We start from the raw sequence: 19423 nt of genomic DNA, 5'->3' as shown, positions 1-19423 counted from the left end.
AAAGCACAAGGAAAATTAGTTCCATCCCTAGGGGGAGGGAGAAAGATTGTTTTGCGAGCCCAAAGCTGTGTGGGACCAACTTTACCCGATAAAACTTTTACATCAAAGTCAGGGGCAGATCAGAAGGTCCCAGAGGGAGGGGAAAGGGAAGAGTGGGTGTTCGTAGTAATTGTGCAGAAAGCGTTAGGGAAAGGAAGGAGGTGGAGTATGAGTGTAGGGGGAGAGCAGAGTGGGGAGGTGGGGAGTTGGAAGTTGTAGGTGGAGTAATTCTGCGGAATATGAGCTGCTGTCCACAGCTTTCTGGATGTAAATTGATGAGGTCATAGTGTTTTCCAGTTACCAAAAAAAAAAAAAGTTAAAAAAAAAAAAGTCTTCAACTTGTTTTTCAAGAGAGACGAAAACACGGAGAAGCTGAAGAAATGGAGCAACTAGCAAAACTCCTTCTGTGGCAGATTTTGCTTCAGCAAAGTAAGCTCCTAGCTGATCGGCATGATGTTACTTGTTTTTATTTCAACTGCAGAGGACGGGGCTGGTGGTTAGCTGGAAGATTTTAAACTGTTATCTTTGTAAGATTTTGTTCAGATTCCTAAGTTAGCTGTGTTTTCATCTGTGAGGGGAGGGAATCATGAATTTCTCATGCTTTTTGGAGAGGGAAGGGGAGAGAATGGAGAAATGTTTGAGATACTCCAAACAGCATGTTTGTGCAATCTATATTTTTTACTATCAGTTACCTTGATCAGCAAATTCAAAAACAATAAGCTTGAATGTGAGTACAGTAAAGCTTGCATAGTTAGATTTACATGATCCAAGGTTAGTTTATACTTTTGAAAAGGCAGAAACAGCTGGTACGTGTGTGTGTGTGAGTGTTCAGGATAGAGGAAAAAATTGAAGTTGTTTGTTTGGGGTGGTGTGTTTTTTTGGTTTTTTTTGTTCCTCCTGTCAGCGTAAAGACAGAGACTTAGGAATTCACTTTTGGATAAGGTGCAAGAAAGGGATGAAGACAAGTCTGATGAGCTTACAGTAACAGGATAGCTTGTACCTTTTCCTTAATCACAAAGTTTTCTGTAAGAGCTGAAAGCAGATTCAGGGTCCTGAGAGCCTGGCCCCAAGATAAACAGAGAAACCCCAGTAAGGCTTGGATGGCAGGGGAAGATTTGAGGACTAATTGCAAAACCCCAGCAAATCCACACTTGCAACACTTTGGGCTCTAGGGAAGGCACCTATGAATAAAGGACCAATTACAGCTCTACAAACAGTATGGAGAGACTTCATTCAGGGTGCTGACAGTAGGAAGTGAGGAGCACAAGCTTTTTGGGGACCGGTGACCCCCCTGCTCTTCACAGCCCTGTTAATGAAAGGCTGTGGCTAGCCACCTGAGCCTCAGTACGTAGATGGAGTAAGCTGAAGAGTTCTCAGTTTGGTCCCTAATTAATCTAGTTTCCATGTCACCACATCATCCCCAGTTTTGCAATGCCTCAAGGCAAGGTTTAGGAATTGGCAACATATGGGATCAGTCACAGGGACAGAAGGGTTAAAGTGGCTCAGAAATGGTGGGTGGGTTAAGCCTGGAGAAGGAGGAGAGGCCATATATTGTATTTCAGAAGCACCAACCAGTCTAGCTACTCCCCAGTGTGGTTTAGCATGGTGACAGAGCTTGAGGAGCACCTAGGGCAGGAATAGCAGGTTGGGTTGCTGTAGAACAGTGGGGGAGCTGCGTAGAGGCAACAGTATCCCACTTAAGGACGGATGATCTCTGACGGACATTTTTCAGGTGTATTTTGGAGAGATAACTGTCCGTATGCCAGGCAGCCCTGATGTTTGAGTCCTGCTATCCCCACACGAATCAGGTTATAACATAATGAGTGAAGACAGGAAGGGGAGAAGGGAGGAAATCTGTGCCGTTCCATATTTGCTGAGATGATCCTTTCTGGAGAGGAACCACACCCTCAAGTGTTAATGTCTTGCAGGGAGGAACAGCACTGTGTTTGGAATGGCTCTGCAAACTATTCTGTGGGCCTAGAGCCAACATGAAGTACACAAAAAGAGAAGGGTTTATAAAGCTGAGCTAATATCTCAACTGTCTGTGAGAAAGTTAGGGCAAATTTGTGAGGGATCCTGATTGTGCAGTGGCCAAGATGGCGATTGGTTTCTTGTGCAGACAGAAGGCTTTTTCCTTTCTGCCGAGGCAGCACATTCTTGCTTTTTGCCGATTCATGGGCATGTTCCTACCTGCAGTGAGGTGTTGGAATCGTTGCGACTAGATGGGTAGTTAAGGGCTCTCCAGTTCTGACATCCTTTTTGAAAGCAGAAGACTGCTGTTGGGAAAGTTGTTCCAGGAAGCTTTTAAAAATAAACTTAGATAATAAACTTAGACTTAGATAAAAGCCCGGTTCAAAGCCTGCCTTGACCATCAATTGGCTTTGTAAGGGAAACCTTGTTTTACTGAAAAGCTTAGTCTTGCAGTCCTAGGCCAGCAGGGGCAGGTGGTGAATGGGAGATATCTGGGTGGAACTGTATTGCTTGCTATCTCCCTCCTTTGCCTCTTCGAGATGGGCCCAGATTCCTGGTTACTGGTCAGTAGGTTTTAAAAAAATAGCTACCAGAAGAGAGCTGAACTCATTTGTGTAGCTGTCATCTTGATGTTACTGCATCATAAGCCATTATGGCCTCTTACACGCTGGATCAGTTCCCTAAAGAGTCAGGATGGAGCCACTGCCATTCTCCAAAAGTATTTGGAAATAGCTTGGTAGCACAGGCTGCTGTTTTTGCAATAATTGTGTAATGGCTCTACAGAGACCATTAAATCCCCTGCACAGACAATGGGATTTATGGGAGAAATAAGGAATCTGACACATTTTCGTGAAGACAGAGATTTTGTGAAGAACGTGTCCTTTCTCTAGAACTAGACCATCCCTCTGTGCCCCTAATATAAAGGTGATGTTCCTTCCTTTTTCAAAAGAAAAAAGAAGCTGAGAAGGACCAGGAGATACTAGAGAAGGTGTGCAAAGGAATAATGAGCTGAGCTTACTTAGGCAAGTGGAGTGTCAACCTCACAGACCGTTGTTTCAACCCACACACCTGGTGGGTTATGACACTTCTTTCTCCAGTGACTTCTTAGTTTGTTTTCTTTTCTGCCCACCGCTACAATCTGGACTTCAGTGACGCTTATTGCATTGTAAGGCACTATTCCAGGCAGGTTATCCTCACTCTGTTGACATCAATGGCAAGGCTCTTCCTGAGTTCAGCAGAAGCACTTCAGGTAGAGCTGGTGTGGTCATGTCCCGTGGAGTGTATATGCCACTTGGCACTCAGGCTACCGCTTAACGGTGTTTGCAGTTTCCTTTTCTACTGTGGTAGTCTTTCATCCTCCAGTATGAGACAGGAACTTAGTGCTTTCATTAGCACATGCATCTACCTGTGAAGCAGACCCTCTGCCAGCAGCTACCTCCAGGAGGAGATAAGTGGTGGTATTGTTCAGGTAAGACTCAAGGGACAGTCTTCTGTTTGAATTGCTCCAAGGACACTGCCTAGAGAGCTCTAAGTATATAAGATGTCTTTCAGACCCTGAGGCTTTTACTTCTAGTTTGCCTGCAGTTTTTGTGGCTTAATTCTTTACTTGAAAAGTGGATGGGATTCAAGAAGTAAGAGCTGGCTCTGCCTTTTACAAGGGATTAGGAAACACTTTTGCAGGCTGTTTTCCTCTTCCTATATTGTGGGACCAGCAGAATTCCTCTGGGATCCTGCTGAGAGGCATGCTGAGTCTGTACAGAACATGTCAGGGGACAGCATATAGCTGTCTTTTTGTTGCTTTTTTGTGGGTACATCACTCAGAGAGGACAAAGTGATTATCCATCACACGGAATTTGAAATTTTAAAATGAAAGCTACAGTGAGTTCTGTGTTGACAACTATTGAGGTATTTGGTGGTTTTGAAGTTCCAGGTCCTGGAGTCCTGTGATTACATAAATCTGAGCTTTCATTAGGTGCATAAATACTCCTTTATTTTACAGTTGCAGGTTGGGAAGTGCGACTCACCAAAATAACTGTTTCCACTTTACCCCAATCCTGTAGTTCATAAGCTGTCAACTTTGCTGGGTTATGGATATATCTCTGCCTTTGTTCAGTAGCTACCATGTTATACAAACAATAACTTTAAAAAGCATGGCTGGGGGACATGTCTTGTTTGCTCTGCTTGTCTCATGTAGCAGAGCTAGGTCTCATAGCAGAGGGAGGAGACTGAAAAGAGATAAAGGCTTATTCCTTCTTTTAACTACTGCTTAATGTTCAGGTTATTGAAGGTCAGTTGTTTTAAATTCCATTTTCTCCAGGCATACAAGAGATCAGAGACATTCCAGATTCCTTAGATTTCTAAGTGATCTCATTTGCAGCCATGTCAAGTAAGTTTGAGTCTTATCCATGACCTGATGTATGTGTGCAGATTTCCAGCATTGCTGGGGAATCGGAACAATCAGTTCTTCCTTCTTTGTCTTGTGGAGTTCCTGTGCCTCTTGTAAAGACTTGTCCTTCCTTTCCCTTCTAGAACTTTGCTTATTGGCTGCTATGCCTCTGTCTTTTTGATATTTGCACCTACCCCATTCTCTGAGACTATGAATGATACCCGAGGGCAGGCTTCAGACCCAAAGCTTCTGTCCAGAATTTGTGTGTCTGCATGTGAGTGCGCACAGACATGCAGTGAAAAACCCTTTCTCTTCCATGGCTGTCTCTGTGCTGAACTCCAACACAATACTTAACTATGCCTTCATCTTGGATGGGTTTTGTTCTAGTGCATAATGTCACTGTAACCCTGGGCCGTTCAGCATTGTGTGGCAACACTCAGCAAGTCAAAATAGCAGTATGGTAAAATGCAGGCAAGGTATCGACAGACTCTTCCCTTTTCCCAATGGGAAGCAACATCTCTTGGTCACTGAGGGGCAGACCTAGAAAGACCCTGGAGTGTAATTGTCAAGTAAGCGAGAGTGCTCCTGCCCTGCTTCTTAGGGAGCTGCTAGCAGAAGCTTTAAGAGTGGAGGGAAAAAGAAGCTGTCAAAACCCAAAAGACATAAGCTTTTCTTATCTAAAAGCTGTTACATTACAGACAACTTCACTGCTTCCTTGTTTTACAGAGAGGTGTGTTTGGAAGTGTGCTGGAGAAATGCTGGCTGACAGGGCTCCAGCAGCCTAACCTGGCAAACAGCCCTTGTGGGTGGGATATAGAGTTGGGACCTGGGTGGTCCTTACCCTGCCAGGAGGGCCAGCTAAGAGATACAAAACAAGGGGTTAGTGCTATTGTTAGTTTAGGGCTGCGACAGGCCGCTGAGCAGAGCATATTGGAAGGCTTAGGTGGATACTTTTGTTAGTTGTTAGATTTATGATGCTGCATTTGGGCTCAATGTTTTTTACATTAACTTGCAAGAGGAAAGGAGAAAAGTAAATGCATTCCTCTTGCTGAGCCAGGAGAGGATGTTTTTGTAGCACCAAATCAATTTGCTGTTAATGAGCAGTAATGCAAGACTCTGGAAGCACTGGCTGTGCAGCCAGACAGCTTGTAGACACCACTCCCTAGCATGCAGGTCGCTGTTCATGTTGTGATACTGCGTTGTTCCCTTGCCGCAGGGCTAACACCACCAATTCAGACACATGGGCATTGCTTTGTCACACTGATACAAGTGGATGCTGTTGTGCTGAGCGCTGGTTGTCCTGTCACAAGTAAGACTGATTTCTCCTGGAGAAGGCTGATTTGGTGCTGTAAAAGAGCTTTGTATTATTCCTTTGTTGTCCTAAGCTAAATCTAAGTCCTGGCTTCCAGAGACAGAGGCTGGCAGCTTATCATATTCTACCATCAGGCATTTTGCAGCCTATTAGGAGAGACCATCAAATGATGGAATTATAATGTCTTGTGTATGATGTCTGTTTCTTATATCCAGAGGAGTACAGATATTTTTTTTTTAATTTGTGGTTCTGAGATTATAAATGCAGAAAAAATAACTTACATTTGGAGTGTCTTTGAACTGGCAGTTCAACAGACGGTGCTGCTCATTTTTGTTCTCTGGTGTCACTGCCCAGTGTTTTGTGATAGGAGAAGGAAAGGAAACAGAGTTTATTCTCAGCCCATGCACTGGGGGTGTGGTTAAAATAGCCCCAGTCTGGAGTTAATTTATTCTCTTTGGAAATGCATAAATTCCAGGGCTGAAAAAAAATACAGCCTTTGTCTGGAGGACATTGTGCCTATGACATTAGCAGGACAAAACATCTAATGATCTTGCTGGAACCCATTTGGGCTTGACTGGTTAGAGAGATGAATGATGTCATTGTATTGGGAATCTGAATCGTTCTGTCAAAGCATGATGCCAGGAGACCTCCTAGACCCCTCCTACACAAAAAGCAGGAGGGGATGGACCAGAGAAATGCAGAAACAAAGGCGTTAGTTCATTTCTTGCAAAGTTCTTCTTGCATAGATCTGAGTCACATGAGTTGGAGAGAGTTGCAGTTGCATCCAGAGCATTACAGTGTTAACTGTGCAGATGAGGAATGTCAGCGGGAGAGACTCTGGGCGGCATGCTCCCAAAGTGAGGATGTGTTTGCCCATCAGAGTGCTGGCAACAGTGTGTGTCATGAGTGTGAAGCGAAACAGCCAAGTCGCGTCACTCCGCATTTGACAGGTAGACTCAGCATCCTGCAGAGTTACAGAATTCCCTCAATGCGTTAATCCCACCATCAATTTCCTAGGAGTTTGATTTGGAGTCTTGGAGATGAAAGTTATCTTTTGGTGCTCAATCTAGTGCATCAGCAGTGTGGATTCACTTCCCTCTACTTGGGCAGCTCTAACCCCCAGCAAATGAGCTGGGGTCAGCTCTGTCTCCAAGTCTATTCAGGCCTTTGCCTTAGCAGAGGAAGGTGACTGAGATGTGGGTGTCTGCTGGGGAAGAGATGGAAGTGAAACTGTCACATTTCATTTCACAATGGTCAAACAGAACAAAAATGAACATGGTTTTAACTGGTCACATCCGGGTAGTACCCCTCTACTCCCCTCTGGTGAGACCTCACCTGGAGTACTGTGTCCAGCTCTGGAGTCCTCAGTACAGGAAAGACATGGACCTGTTGGAGCGGGTCCAGAGGAGGGCCACAAAAAAGATCGGGGGATGGAACACCTCTCCTATGAGGAAAGGCTGAGAGAGTTGGGGTTGTTCAGCCTGGAGAAGAGAAGGCTCCGGGGAAACCTTATTGCGGCCTTTCAGCACTTAAAGGGGGCTTATAAGAAAGATGTGGACAAACTTTTTAGCAGGCCCTATTGCGACAGGACAAGGGGTAATAGTTTTATACTAAAAGAAGGTAGATTCAGACTAGATATAAGGAAGAAATTTTTTACAATGGGGGTGGTGAAACACTGGCACAGGTTGCCCAGAGAGGTGGTGGATGCCCCATCCCTGGAAACATTCCAGGTCAGGTTGGACGGGGCTCTGAGCAACCTGATCTAGTTGAAGATGTCCCTGCCCACGGTGGGGGGTTGGACTAGATGACCTTTAAAGGTCCCTTCCAACCCAAACATTCTATGTTTCTATGAACTGTTCTTGCCCCGCTGTTTCTGCTGATGCCTTGTTATTTTTGCAGGACCAATATCAGATCCTAAGATAATATTGGTGCCTCCCTGCCCGCTCCTGCCTCCTTGGGTTCTTGTTTTTGTCTTACACATTTGTTAAATATTTTCCTCTTGGGCAGAAGGGGCCTTTCAGACAGTTTTGGTGGGTGATGCGTTGACAGATAGCTTTGGTGTAACGTTTGAATAGCATGGTGGGAAAAACTCTGTGATTATAGATGGGATGAAATAAAGACTTGGACTGTATGAAATTCAGTTGCAGGCTAAGCATATCCCACATTGCTCTTAAGCTTAAGTTTGTTGGGTCAGGCACTGTCTTTTGCTGTAAGTGTCTGCTGCAGCATGGACCAACCAAGGTCTGAGCCTCTGGGCTTAACCACAATACACGTGTTAGATAAGTATATTAACAGAGAAGGGAGGAATAGATGGAATAATAACAGAGGAGGTGGCTGCTGACTATGAGTGTATTTGTAGGTTTTTCTTCATTTTGTTGTCAGTAACATTCTTTTTTTCTGCTTTGACAGGTTCTGTTTATTTATATTCAGGTGAGTGACATCTGTGTAATCTGCCTGTTTTTGTGGTCATGAGAAGAAATGAGAGGGACTCTGATTCCATGACATGCAATGGGGGTTTCATTGCTAACTTCCACAGGCATGAACCATGCATCCCATGAACTAGTGTCTCTAAACTTCGATTAAACTGGGGGTTAGGATTAGGAAGGGTGGGTAGGACAGGTCAAATCTATCATCCTGATAACAGACATCATAGACATTGTTTTCACTGAATGAAATCAGTGTTTTTAAGTGGCTTTCTATTGTATTGCTGCATGAGAGAGCTCTATGTTGGTCTTGAAAGTTACTTTATTTTGGGTGGAAGGTGCGCAGAGATTCTATGACAGGTCTGAGCCCTACTCTAGTGTCTTCTTCACATGCCATTAATCTGGTAACTCTGTTTTTTGTTCTTTGCTCCTGGCGCTCAGTCCCAGCTGATGCCTCAAACCCTCAAGACAGTGTTGTAGTGTCAGTGTTAAATATCAGTGCTGCACTGGGGTCACAGGCTGTCCTGCCCTGCAAGAGTTACCGCATGGTGTGGACCCAGGATCGTCTGAATGACCGCCAGCGTGTAGTCCACTGGGATGTGTACAGCAACTACTATGGAGATAACAAGATGGAGAGGCTATGTGACATGTACTCAGCTGGAGATCAGCGTGTGTACAGCTCCTACAACCAAGGGAGGATATTCATGCCCCAGAATGCATTTACAGATGGCAACTTCTCCTTGGTGATTAAAGGTACTAAGCAGCATCTTTTCTCCCTATGCTGTCTGCAAAATGGAGGATTCATGACTAAATTAACTTTGTGTTTTTCAGTGAAAATGGCTATTTTACAGAGCATTTTCTATAAATAAATAAATATCAGTCTAATGAGGTTAATGAGGTTCTCTGAAGCACTGCAATAGTGTTTTATTTCCCTTTGAAACAGTCCCATTTTAAAAGAGAATTGGTAACAACTCATTGCCTCAAAATCACTTGGGCTTCTTGTGGACCTTTGACTGTATTTCAGTTCCTGAACTATAAACCCAAGATTGTCTTTCTTCCTGTGCCTACTCTTAGCTAAACTTAAATCGGCTTTCTCTTTCCATCTGTTAATGCAAATAAATTCACACAACAGCAAATAGACTGAACAAATTATTATATTAGGTGACATGATTCTTCTCTGTTTAGCCCACCCTGGTGACAAGGACGGGTTAGAACCAAGTTACATAAAGGCCCTTTTGCATCCATACAGGCATTTGGGAAGCTATAAATGACAAAAGTAATCATTGTCTCAGCATAAAACATTCAACTTCCCCTCTTTTCCTTGTTGTACTAGATATTGCAGAGAGTGATGAAGGCACATATTCTTGTAATCTTCACCACCACTACTGCCACTTATACGAAACTGTGAAAATCCAACTAGCTATCACCAAGAAAGGTAGGTATGACAGGCAGCTTGGTGTTCCTCTCTGCAAGGGACCTGGTCTGGCAATTGGAGTCCAGTGGCCACCAGGACTCTGTTGAATTCACAGTGGGACTTGTGTGCTGATTCACGGTAGGCCTTGCATGCTGTTCTGCTAGTGTCGGAGAAGAGCAGTGTGGATGCAGGGTTTTGCCCATGCCTTCTCAGTTGCAGGTTTGGGGCACAGACGCCACAAGAGGCTTGGAAAGCATCAGGAGACAGTGGTGCTCACTATGCTGTTTGCTGTCAGATTCCCTGAGTTTCAGAAACTTTATTCAATGCGTGCTATTTATGAACCTCTCTCCTTTCTTGGCATGTGCCAAACAATGCATGGAGCCTGTTAAGTTAAATGTTTACTCTAGGCAGCCCAATTAGCTAACTGTCCTCTTACTGCTCCAGCAGTAGAACATCCCTAGTAAAACTCCATCATCAGTCAGGTCAGCCACAAAGATCTGCCTTGTACATTGGTTGGTGAGTTTACCCTGTGAAGCCTGTAGTTAAAAAGCCTCCTCAAGTTACCACACCTTAACTCCAGCTCTAAAAGCAAGCTTCTAAGGGCTGTTGGCAACTGCAGTATGTGCCACCTATGCCACACATGCATCACTACTGTGTCATTTAAATCGACCTTTGTATAATGCACAAGTGAAGCTACTGGGGCTGATTGTGCTGGGAAGCTGTTGAAGGGCTGATGGGATAAGTAGAGGAGTGCATCTCTTCTGCTGCTGTTATCACAGCTTCTACGCAATAAAAACACGCAGGCAGGCCTGTGAGCCCCAGTCTGCTCATCTGTGTTTTGGTTCTTCTGTTATTCCTTTTCAAGAACAAAATACAAAACAGTGCTTTTTGAACTCCTCCAGTAACTACGGCATTTGTGGGTAGAAAAGCATTTCCTGCTTGGAGAATTGGGATATAGCATATTGAAGATGAAATCTGTTGTTCTCGTTCCATTCTTAGTCTGTAGAGAGAATATACTTCCTGCTTTCTAAAGCAAGAGATTAACTCTCAGTTATAAGGAAAAGAAAGTGGTCTTGCTTAATGCACTGACCTAGGATGTAGAAGATAAAGGTGCATTCCTTTACTAACTGCTGAAGCAAGTGTGAACAAGGCACACTACCCCTGTGGCACTTCAGGATCTTTGGAGGGGATGTGTTATAGGATTGCAGGGTCTGAGAGCAATCTTGGGTGTGCCTGGGTGTCCTTAAGCATAGGGCAAGTATGTAAAGATGTGTGTACCAAGGTTGCACAACTTGTATTGTCTCCTCTACAGCTGAGGATGCAAATCAGTACTGGGATGGGGAAAAGCCTGTGATTGTTGCCCTAGAAGGCAGCACAGTGATGCTCCCCTGTGTGAACCGTAACCACATCTGGACTGAACGGCACAGTGAGGAGGAACAACAAGTGGTCCACTGGGACAGGCAGCCCCCAGGGGTTCCTCATGACCGGGCTGACCGCCTCATTGATCTGTACGCCTCTGGCGAGCGTCGTTCTTACGGACCTCTCTTCATTCGTCAGAAGATGAACATCACTGACACAGCCTTTGCCCTGGGTGACTTTTCCCTGCGGATTTCACAGCTGGAAAGTGCAGATGAAGGCACTTACTCCTGCCACCTGCACCATCACTACTGTGGCCTGCACGAGCGCAGGATCTACCAAGTCTTCGTGACAGAGCCAGTGAGAGAGAAGAAGGTGGTGAACCTCACAACTCACAACATTGCCCCAGCCATAGGTAAGTGGCCTCTGGAAGTGGTTCTCCTGATTGAGGAAGAGATAAGTATCTACAGTTGCACCTTTGAGCTCTGAAGAGCTTGGTAAGCCACGGGACAGGAATATGACACGTTATTCCCCATCATCATCACCTCAGGAGGCCTTTGCTCCAAATGCCAGAATGTCCTTGTCTTTTCTGTCCCTCCACAGTGGTCTGCAGGGATCACTTAGTGCCAGCAGGAGGGAGCGTGGTCAAGGCAAACCTGTGCCCTGCAGAAGTACCATAGACACCACTGAAGTGAAGGTGCCACTTAAAGCAACACTGAGGTTTCCCCTATGAAGGTTTCTCACATTTGAGCCGGGGCTATTCCTGCCCTTAGGAGGTCTTGCCTCCCTCGCTACTAGTTTATGGCTCTAGTGTGTGGGCTTGGTTGTTTCTGAGCTATTTCCCTTACATTGTTATATCTGGAGCTGCGTGCGTAGCGATACTAGTGAGGATCCTATAGAGCTGCTTTAACGCTGTGCCGCACCAAAAGCGGGGTGTCCCACCCATCAGGGTTAATTACCCTGCTTGCAGTGCTGTAGTGACATCATGTCCAGCTCCTGTTTTCTTCGCTCCAGGGCAATTCTGCAGTCTGTTCTGCTCTTCAATGCTGACATGCCCTAAGGCAAACAAGCTGTTTTTCTAACAGGCTCCCTTTCCTGATGGCTTTTATGGAACAGGAGAAGGTGTGGGGCGGGGGTCAATTCTGCTCTGCCTTTGCTGTTACAACATGCCACTATTCTCACCAGTGTAGATCGTAAGTGTTTCTCTCCCCTTTGCACGGGGGCTTAGGCTGTGCAAGATGCCAGACTGCAGAATCAAGCACCAGGAATTTTCCTCCACCCTTCAGCTTTTCTTTTTTTGTCTTAAACCAATTTTCACATTTTCCACTGCAGTGAGCTATCATCTGACAGCCTGTCCAAACTCAAAACCATCATGCTTAGTTCAGGCAGAAAAATAAAATAAAAATCCCGAGTTTAATTTTTTTTTTAAGTCATTTGGGTATAGGTCCTTATTAAAATTTTAAAATATTCATTGTGGTTTAATATTTATTGGCTGCTTAATACAGAATTTTGACATGCTTCATACATTTTTAAATAGATCTATTCTTCTCTAGCAATTGGCTTTTTCAAGTCACAGAAACCTAAGCCTCCCCTCTGAGACTAAGGTTGGTGACCAGAAAACCCAGGCAGTACTAAAGCAAGGTGGCTGTTGGGGCTGAGCTGACATGGAGGCCAGGACATACAAATATCAGTCTCCCTGCCCATGGCCCTTTTGCTGCCCTTGAGCCCCATTCAGGTCACATTGTGCAGATGAAAACTAGATCTTGTTTTCGGAGTTGCCCAGCCAGGAATTTATTCCTTTTTTCTGGATATTTTCCTGGTTGTTGCTGAATAGTAACCTACCTGCTCAGAAGTTAGACAGAACCTACAAGTAATTTAACCTGCCAGGGATGTCTTAGTTTGGCAGTAGTGCCCTCAGTGCTGAAGGAACTTGCCTTCCTGAGAAAAGCCATTTCCACTGTCAAAAAGAACAGCCTTAGAGGAGCTTTGTCCCCTACGGGCAATGAACGCTCAGCTGGTCTGAGAGCACCATACACAAAAATGTGCTGAGTTGATGGGAATGTGAAAGAAGCTGAGACGTCCGGAGTGCCTTTTTCAAACCCACTGCTGAAGAGGAGCCTGCTGCCCTATTTGTGTATAGCAGGAAAAGCTGAGATATTGCCCCATTCCACGAAAAACTGTATAGAACTCTTCTGGGGATATAACAAAAAGCCAAAATAAAACATCAGGAGATAACAAAAGCAAAGCAATGAGCTTTTTCAGCAAGCAGCTATAGTTTCTGGCATAGCTCCGAGGCGCGGAGCCATTTCCAGACAGGAAACTTCATCCTGTTTTGAATATAAGCATGAGCTCAATTCTGCTCTTAGTCTCAGCAGTATAAATGTGGTGTACGTCTACTAATTCAGTGCATTTTTACTCTGCATTTGCTTTGGAGCAAGTGATTGAAGAATGGCATCTGTTGTGTCCCGTGCTTAGTGCTAAACTATTCTCAATTCTTTGCTAGCCTTGGAAAGAAAATGGGCCACATACCCAGCATTTGTGAGCTCTCTTGGTAGAGAGCTCTCCATTTTTCCCAGCAGAAGAATCTGACCCTTGACACTTTGGTAAAGGCACCTCTGCTCTAACTTTCCCCCCCCCACTATTAAATCTTACTTTCCAGTAGTTAAACCAGATTACGTGAGTGAATTGGAGGCAGATGGGCACGCCATGCTGAGACATACTGAAAGGTCAGATCTTAGTTACAGAATAAACCTTCATCACTCAGCTCAAATTCTCATATAACACTAGGATGAGGAGGAGAGTCTGTATTACCTTGGCGATACTATTCTAGGCACTGCCATTCACCTACTGGGTGCGACTGAATCAACCGTTACTCTGTGCCTCAGTTTCCCCAATTATAAAATGGCATATATTCTACTGCCTTCCCGGTGATGCACTTTGAAGTCCACCAGTGATGCTTTGTCAAAATGCTAGTACAACAAGTACTTTTAGTATTACTTGATTGAGTAAGCCAAGGAGACCCAAAGTTATTGAATCTCTGTTTCCACTGTTTGGTGTTACAGTGACCTCTCCAATGTTGACTACAGTTTAACTCTGTTCCTACCCTATCTTGCAGTATTGTGGGAAAGCAAAAAGCCAAGAATAGAATGCATTTATGTTTGCTGACTTCTGGCTCGACAGCTGCTTCAGTGGCTACCATCTCATTATGGCAGCTGCTGAAGAAGCCCTTCATGATCCAGAGATTTGTTAAAGTAGAACTACTGTTTGCAGCTTTGCAAGTGGGTTTTTTGGTTTGGTATTTTTTAGCTTAGCAGTGGTGAAAAACACATGCTAGTTTTTAGCACTATAGCCAGCAAGCACACAACATCTAGCAATGCCAGTAGAAAGTGGAGTGTTGCTGGAGTGGAGGGCTGGGCTACCAGAACAGAGCATATGCTAAAACCTCTCGATTTTCTAGGACTGCTGTTAGCATTAGCAAACAATCATCTCTGGTTTCAAAGTGTTTATTTCAATCCACTATCATCTTATTTGATTTTATTGTTGGTGGGTTGGTGTTTTTAAATGCTGAAAACAAACTACCCGACAAACTGGAACCAGTCACTATGCCAGCAGTTCCAAAAATGTCAACATTTCTCACGTTACAACACATCTGTTAAATGGTACTGTGGCTTTTGGGATATTTGTCCCCATCTTTCCCCTTATTCCCCTGACTAATTTACAGGGTTAAACTCCCAAGAGGATGGTAGGCCAGAACTCCATACTGGTTCTTGCCTGGTGCTCTGTGAATGTTCCCTGTTCGGGGGAGAAGGTGTCACTTTCAGCTCTGTTTTGAAGAGAAAAGCCTCCCCCAGCACTGTGTGTCTTATGGGTTTGCTGTCTGTGCCTGGGCTGGATTTGTCCACTCCTCTGACTACGGCAAGCAGAGAAGTCGCTTCCTCTTTATATGTGTAAAACATTGACCTATTTATTTGAGATCTACAAAAATGTTCCACATAAGAGTTTTGAGTTACCCTTCCCTGTGCTGCGGAACTGAAATGCTGCTGCACCCACAAATGGAATGGAATCTTGGCTTTTCTTTGTGGGTTTTTATTTTATTTATTTTATTGATTTTTATTTTATTTAAAAGGAAACTCATTCTTTGGCATTGAAAATTCCTCCCACTCTGTAAATTATAACCCTTGGCAGGGAGGGACTGCTTCATACTTTAGCTGTCTGGAGCCGAAGCAACGTGGTGTGTGTGTTGTAAGGGACCCAGAGGAGGGTTGTGTTACCCTGCAGAAAGACTTGGGGCTGTCTAGTGTGGCTTCTTTCCGGACTTCCCCTCTGCAGTAAACAAGAACACACTGATAGCCAGGCAGCAGCAAGGGAATGTGCAACAGTCACTGTTAATACTTCATGCTCCTGGGAAGTATAATGGTCTTCTGAAGAGCACAGGAATCTTCCATCTGACAAAGGTGCAATATGTTGTAAATTAGGTAGCCATTTGCCCTTTACTCCATGCGGTTCAGAAGAGTTTCTCGCTGAACATGCTTTTCGGGTCCACCTAAGGGCCCACGTGTGAACATGCTTTGCTTTGGATGCAAATTACAATTATCAGCCTGTTTTCCTTTTCCTCTGCCATCAGATCCAAATGTTGTCAGGGGCCACAATGTGATAAATGTCATCATCCCTGAGAGCCGGGTGCACTTCTTCCAGCAGCTGGGCTACATCCTGGCAACTCTGCTGCTCTTCATTGTCCTCCTCATCATCGTTGTCCTCGTCACCCGCAAGCGCCGGCAGAGAGGTAAGTGCTAGAAAAGACCAGCCCTGTAGTGCTTATAGGGATATCTCATGACAGGAGAGCTGATTCTGCAAATAATTACTGCAAAGCACAATGCTGAAGGCAGTGATCCTCTTCTGGAAAACCAGCAACCTATGCAGTGGGGAGTCTTTGCAGGTGCTGATGCCAGGAGAGATTCATTAGTGTGGTGTAAAAATTTCCAGGCCTTGATTTGCTGAGTTGCTCTGTTGTAAGGGAGAAGAAAATTAGAACTGCTAGATAGTTACTCTTTACAAGTGGAATTTATTTAGAGCAGAAGGCCCACATGCATCCCTTAGGAACTAAGATGTCTAAGTCCTTGCTGGACTCCGTGTGCTGGGTGACTCTCTGTGTGTAACTAGATAAATGGACACCGAGATCTTTCGGTGACTTCCACACAAATAGTTTTGGATGCCACACAAAAAGCAAATACCAGGGAATGTCTGTCTTCTGGTGTGTTATTTGCAGTACCACATTCATCCTTATTTACGTGTCAGGGGATTAGCACCGACACAAAATGGGGCTATCTCCACTGACCCAAGTGGGGTTATTTTGCAGTCACAAAGGGGACAGTCTCCTGGCCCTGGCCTTTGGATGGAAAAAAGGAGCCTGAGATCATCACTCCTTGCAGGGTGGGGTGAGACAGGAGTGTAGTTAGATAGCTGGCGTGGGGGAGGCCGATGAAAACCAGCATCTGTAACATGTGATGGATGCAGGCCTAAGCAATGAGCTGGGGATGGGCAAGTGCAGCACCAGCACACAAGGGATGACAGGTGTGGTTAATATTTTTGTAATAAATGGGAGGTGTAAAGAAATGAAATACGGCAATTGCTGTAGTTTCTTGTGGCTGGTCATCCATAGATCTGGGAAAACCACTGGAAAGCTGGTAAGTAAAGGAAAGGGAAGCTCCCTGGAGCAGTGGAACACACATCAATTCTTCTATATTGGAGGGATTGTGAAAGTGATCATTGTAAGCATCACAATAAGGAGCACTGTGAATAAGTATTAGGTGTTATTGTTATCACTGTTACCTGGGAGAGGTTGGTTGGACTGGATACGACTGCTCATTCTGTTTCTTCTCCCTGTTTAGGTTATGAATACAATGTGAAGAAGTACGGAGAGTAAGTATAATTACAGGGTCTACTATCTATGATTAGAATACCTAAAAATGAACTTATGGGCCCCAACCCTCAGCTGTCATTAAGAGCCTAAAACAGCTGAGGATCTGGTTAGTACAAGTACAACCATGTAAAGCATAGGCTGTTTGATAGAGTGTATTCATTGCTTTCCACCAATTCTTTTGCAGCTTTAGACTCTGGTTGTTATTAGTGTAATGGTCCCAGGAATATACACTTGCATAATGATTGCATATCAGGGAGCGACTTCCATGCTGTCAAAGTACGGAAGGAGAGAATGGTTTGTAGGGCTGATTTGGCAATTGCATTTCCTCTCATTATACTTTGGGAACTGATTCACAGATCATGTTTCTGTGAGGTGTCGTTAGGAGTTAGTGGTAAAAGGGTAATGCACAGATCTACTGTGAGATTGGGGCCAAGATTGTGTAGCTGGGTTCCTTTATGTTTTGTTATATATTATTAAAGTGGAAGAGATGGGGAAGTTCCAGTACAGATTGGCTCCCTATTGTTCTAAGCTCTGGACAAACACATGGGTTGAAAAGAGCCAGCTAGCGAGAGATCTCAAGGTGTTTCTGGAAAAGACAGTAAAAGGAAGACAGAGGAGAACCAGATTCACTACTAAGCAGTGTGACCTTCTGAAATCTGTTTGATAGGTTAGGGGCAAAGACAGGAAAAGTACCCATGTACAACGGCTGCCAATGCTGTTTCCTATCTGTCATGCTTTCTCCAGGGAAGCGTTTCTAGAAACTGGAAAGGATTCTGTAAGGATTGCTGTGAAAATCACCAGTACTTAAAAGAGAATGAAATCTTCTATGGATTTTTTTCAACTTTTCTCCAGCTATATAGCAAATAAACACTGTAAATTAAATTCTCTAAAGTAGCATTAGAAAAGCTATTGTGAAAAAGTGTGAAAGGAGCCAGTTATTAAAGGATGTGACAATACCATTTTTCACTGTTATTCCTTTTTCAGGAAGGATGTAAATCTTAAAGAATTTACAGTCGACACAACAGATCTGACTCAATTCAAAAGTGAAGACATCAGGCTGGGTATGCATCAACTAGCAACCATTCTCCAAATCAGGTCAAAACTCATTATAACTGAGAATTTTCTAATGGCATTTAGAGGCCAGTTTTGAAATGACTTAACCTCCTGATTTTAAATGGCAACTTTGAGAATCTCAACCCGCAAGTCAGTGCAAGCAGGGGGACTGCAGCTGGAGAGGGCAGTCCTGACTTTTGAGTTTAACTAGAAGCTGATTGATGAGGTTGGTCAGTAACGAGGCACAGCTTCTTTTGTTTCACCTGGAGTTTTTGGGGTTCTTTGACATGCACCTGAAAGCCAAATTCAAGTGAGTGCAAAACAATGTGGAATGAGATCAAGACAGCATCTAGGGAAGAGGATTCCTCAAATTTAAGCAGTTTGTCTAGGGAAGAGGATCAACAAGGCAGTTCTCTAGAATCTCCTGTCCAAGAAACTAAAAGCATTTGTCAATATCATCGTTCTACAGTACATAAAAACTAGCTCAAAGTGAGTGATCTGGAGAAAAAAATTAAATCAACATTCTTTAACACTAACTACTGACCTTATCGTTTCTCTTTAAAGTGTGTCTGAACTGTAGTTGAATGAAGTGGGGATAAAGAGAAGTCATGAGTTAGCCAAGTTCATTGCTTCCACCTCCTATTGAAGCCAGTTTCATTTAACTTTCTACAATTTCATCCTCCCTGGATGTCAACAGTTGGGCCTTCTGTCAGATCTGTGATAGCAATTAGGACAAATAAACTTGGGGAACATGATAGGAAGAAAATGTGCAACAAAGGTCCTAGAATACAAAAGATAGAAAATACAAAAAACACTAGAACTCATGGTAACATGAGACATACTGAAAAGAGGGGAAGGAAGCTAATCTCACTGGTGATCTGTGGAAGTATTTTTGCTGGGATATGTAGGACTGACTTGGGGAACTTACAGCATTCCTGAAGATGGATGCGGCTCCTTACTAGAGCTTGAAGGTGCAGCCTTGAGTTTATTGTGTCAGTTACTGATCAGGGGTGTCGTCTTGCTTGGAATTGGAGTGGATTGTCTGTAAAGCAAAATTGATTCTTTTGTCTGCACTACCCTGAGATTCCTGAAGACTTGCCATGATGCCAAGTTCGTATCTGCTGCAACTTGCCGTATGTTAGTGAATGTGTTGATAAACCAGGAAACAATTTGAGTCTGTCCCTTTTTTTTTCCCTCTGTGCACCCCCAGTAAAGGTACAACTTTTAAAAGAACAAGCTGACGAACTTTAGGTCCCAAGCTACAGAATTGCTTTAAGGGCCCCGGTAAACAAGAGGTAGATACAAAATATGAAGTAAAGAACAAAGTTGTTGCAGAGGGTGGGTTGCAAACCAGGACAGCAGCAAGTACAGATTCTTCTCTGTTTGTCTCAAGAGAGCTCCCCTGTGAGCAAATTCTTTGAATAACTGCATCAGTCACCTTAGGTGAGCTTTGCATAGATAATCCAGAGCTATTTGTTACATGCTGTAAGAATCTGTGATACCTATGAGGAGCAGGAAACTGAAGTATGCAAAACTGATTAGTGCCCCG

General features: G+C 44.1%; 1 protein-coding gene across 1 annotated transcript in view; it reads left to right on the top strand.

Moving 5' to 3' along the window:
- The first annotated feature begins 419 nt into the window (after window positions 1-419).
- Window positions 420-19423, top strand: part of MXRA8 (matrix-remodelling associated 8) — a 20574-nt gene continuing 1570 nt past the window's right edge. Inside the window, 8 exon segments of the mRNA XM_009581452.1 lie at window positions 420-468; window positions 3983-4015; window positions 9474-9566; window positions 10858-11276; window positions 15252-15285; window positions 15499-15684; window positions 16790-16820; window positions 17806-17882. Coding sequence (XP_009579747.1) covers window positions 420-468; window positions 3983-4015; window positions 9474-9566; window positions 10858-11276; window positions 15252-15285; window positions 15499-15684; window positions 16790-16820; window positions 17806-17882 — 922 coding nt within the window.

Source organism: Fulmarus glacialis, unplaced genomic scaffold (genome assembly GCF_000690835.1).
Source record: "Fulmarus glacialis isolate BGI_N327 unplaced genomic scaffold, ASM69083v1 scaffold1050, whole genome shotgun sequence".
In the NCBI taxonomy this organism is placed as follows: Eukaryota; Metazoa; Chordata; class Aves; order Procellariiformes; family Procellariidae; genus Fulmarus; species Fulmarus glacialis.
Note: the sequence above shows the minus strand (reverse complement) of the source record. Positions and strands in the feature narration are given on the sequence as shown.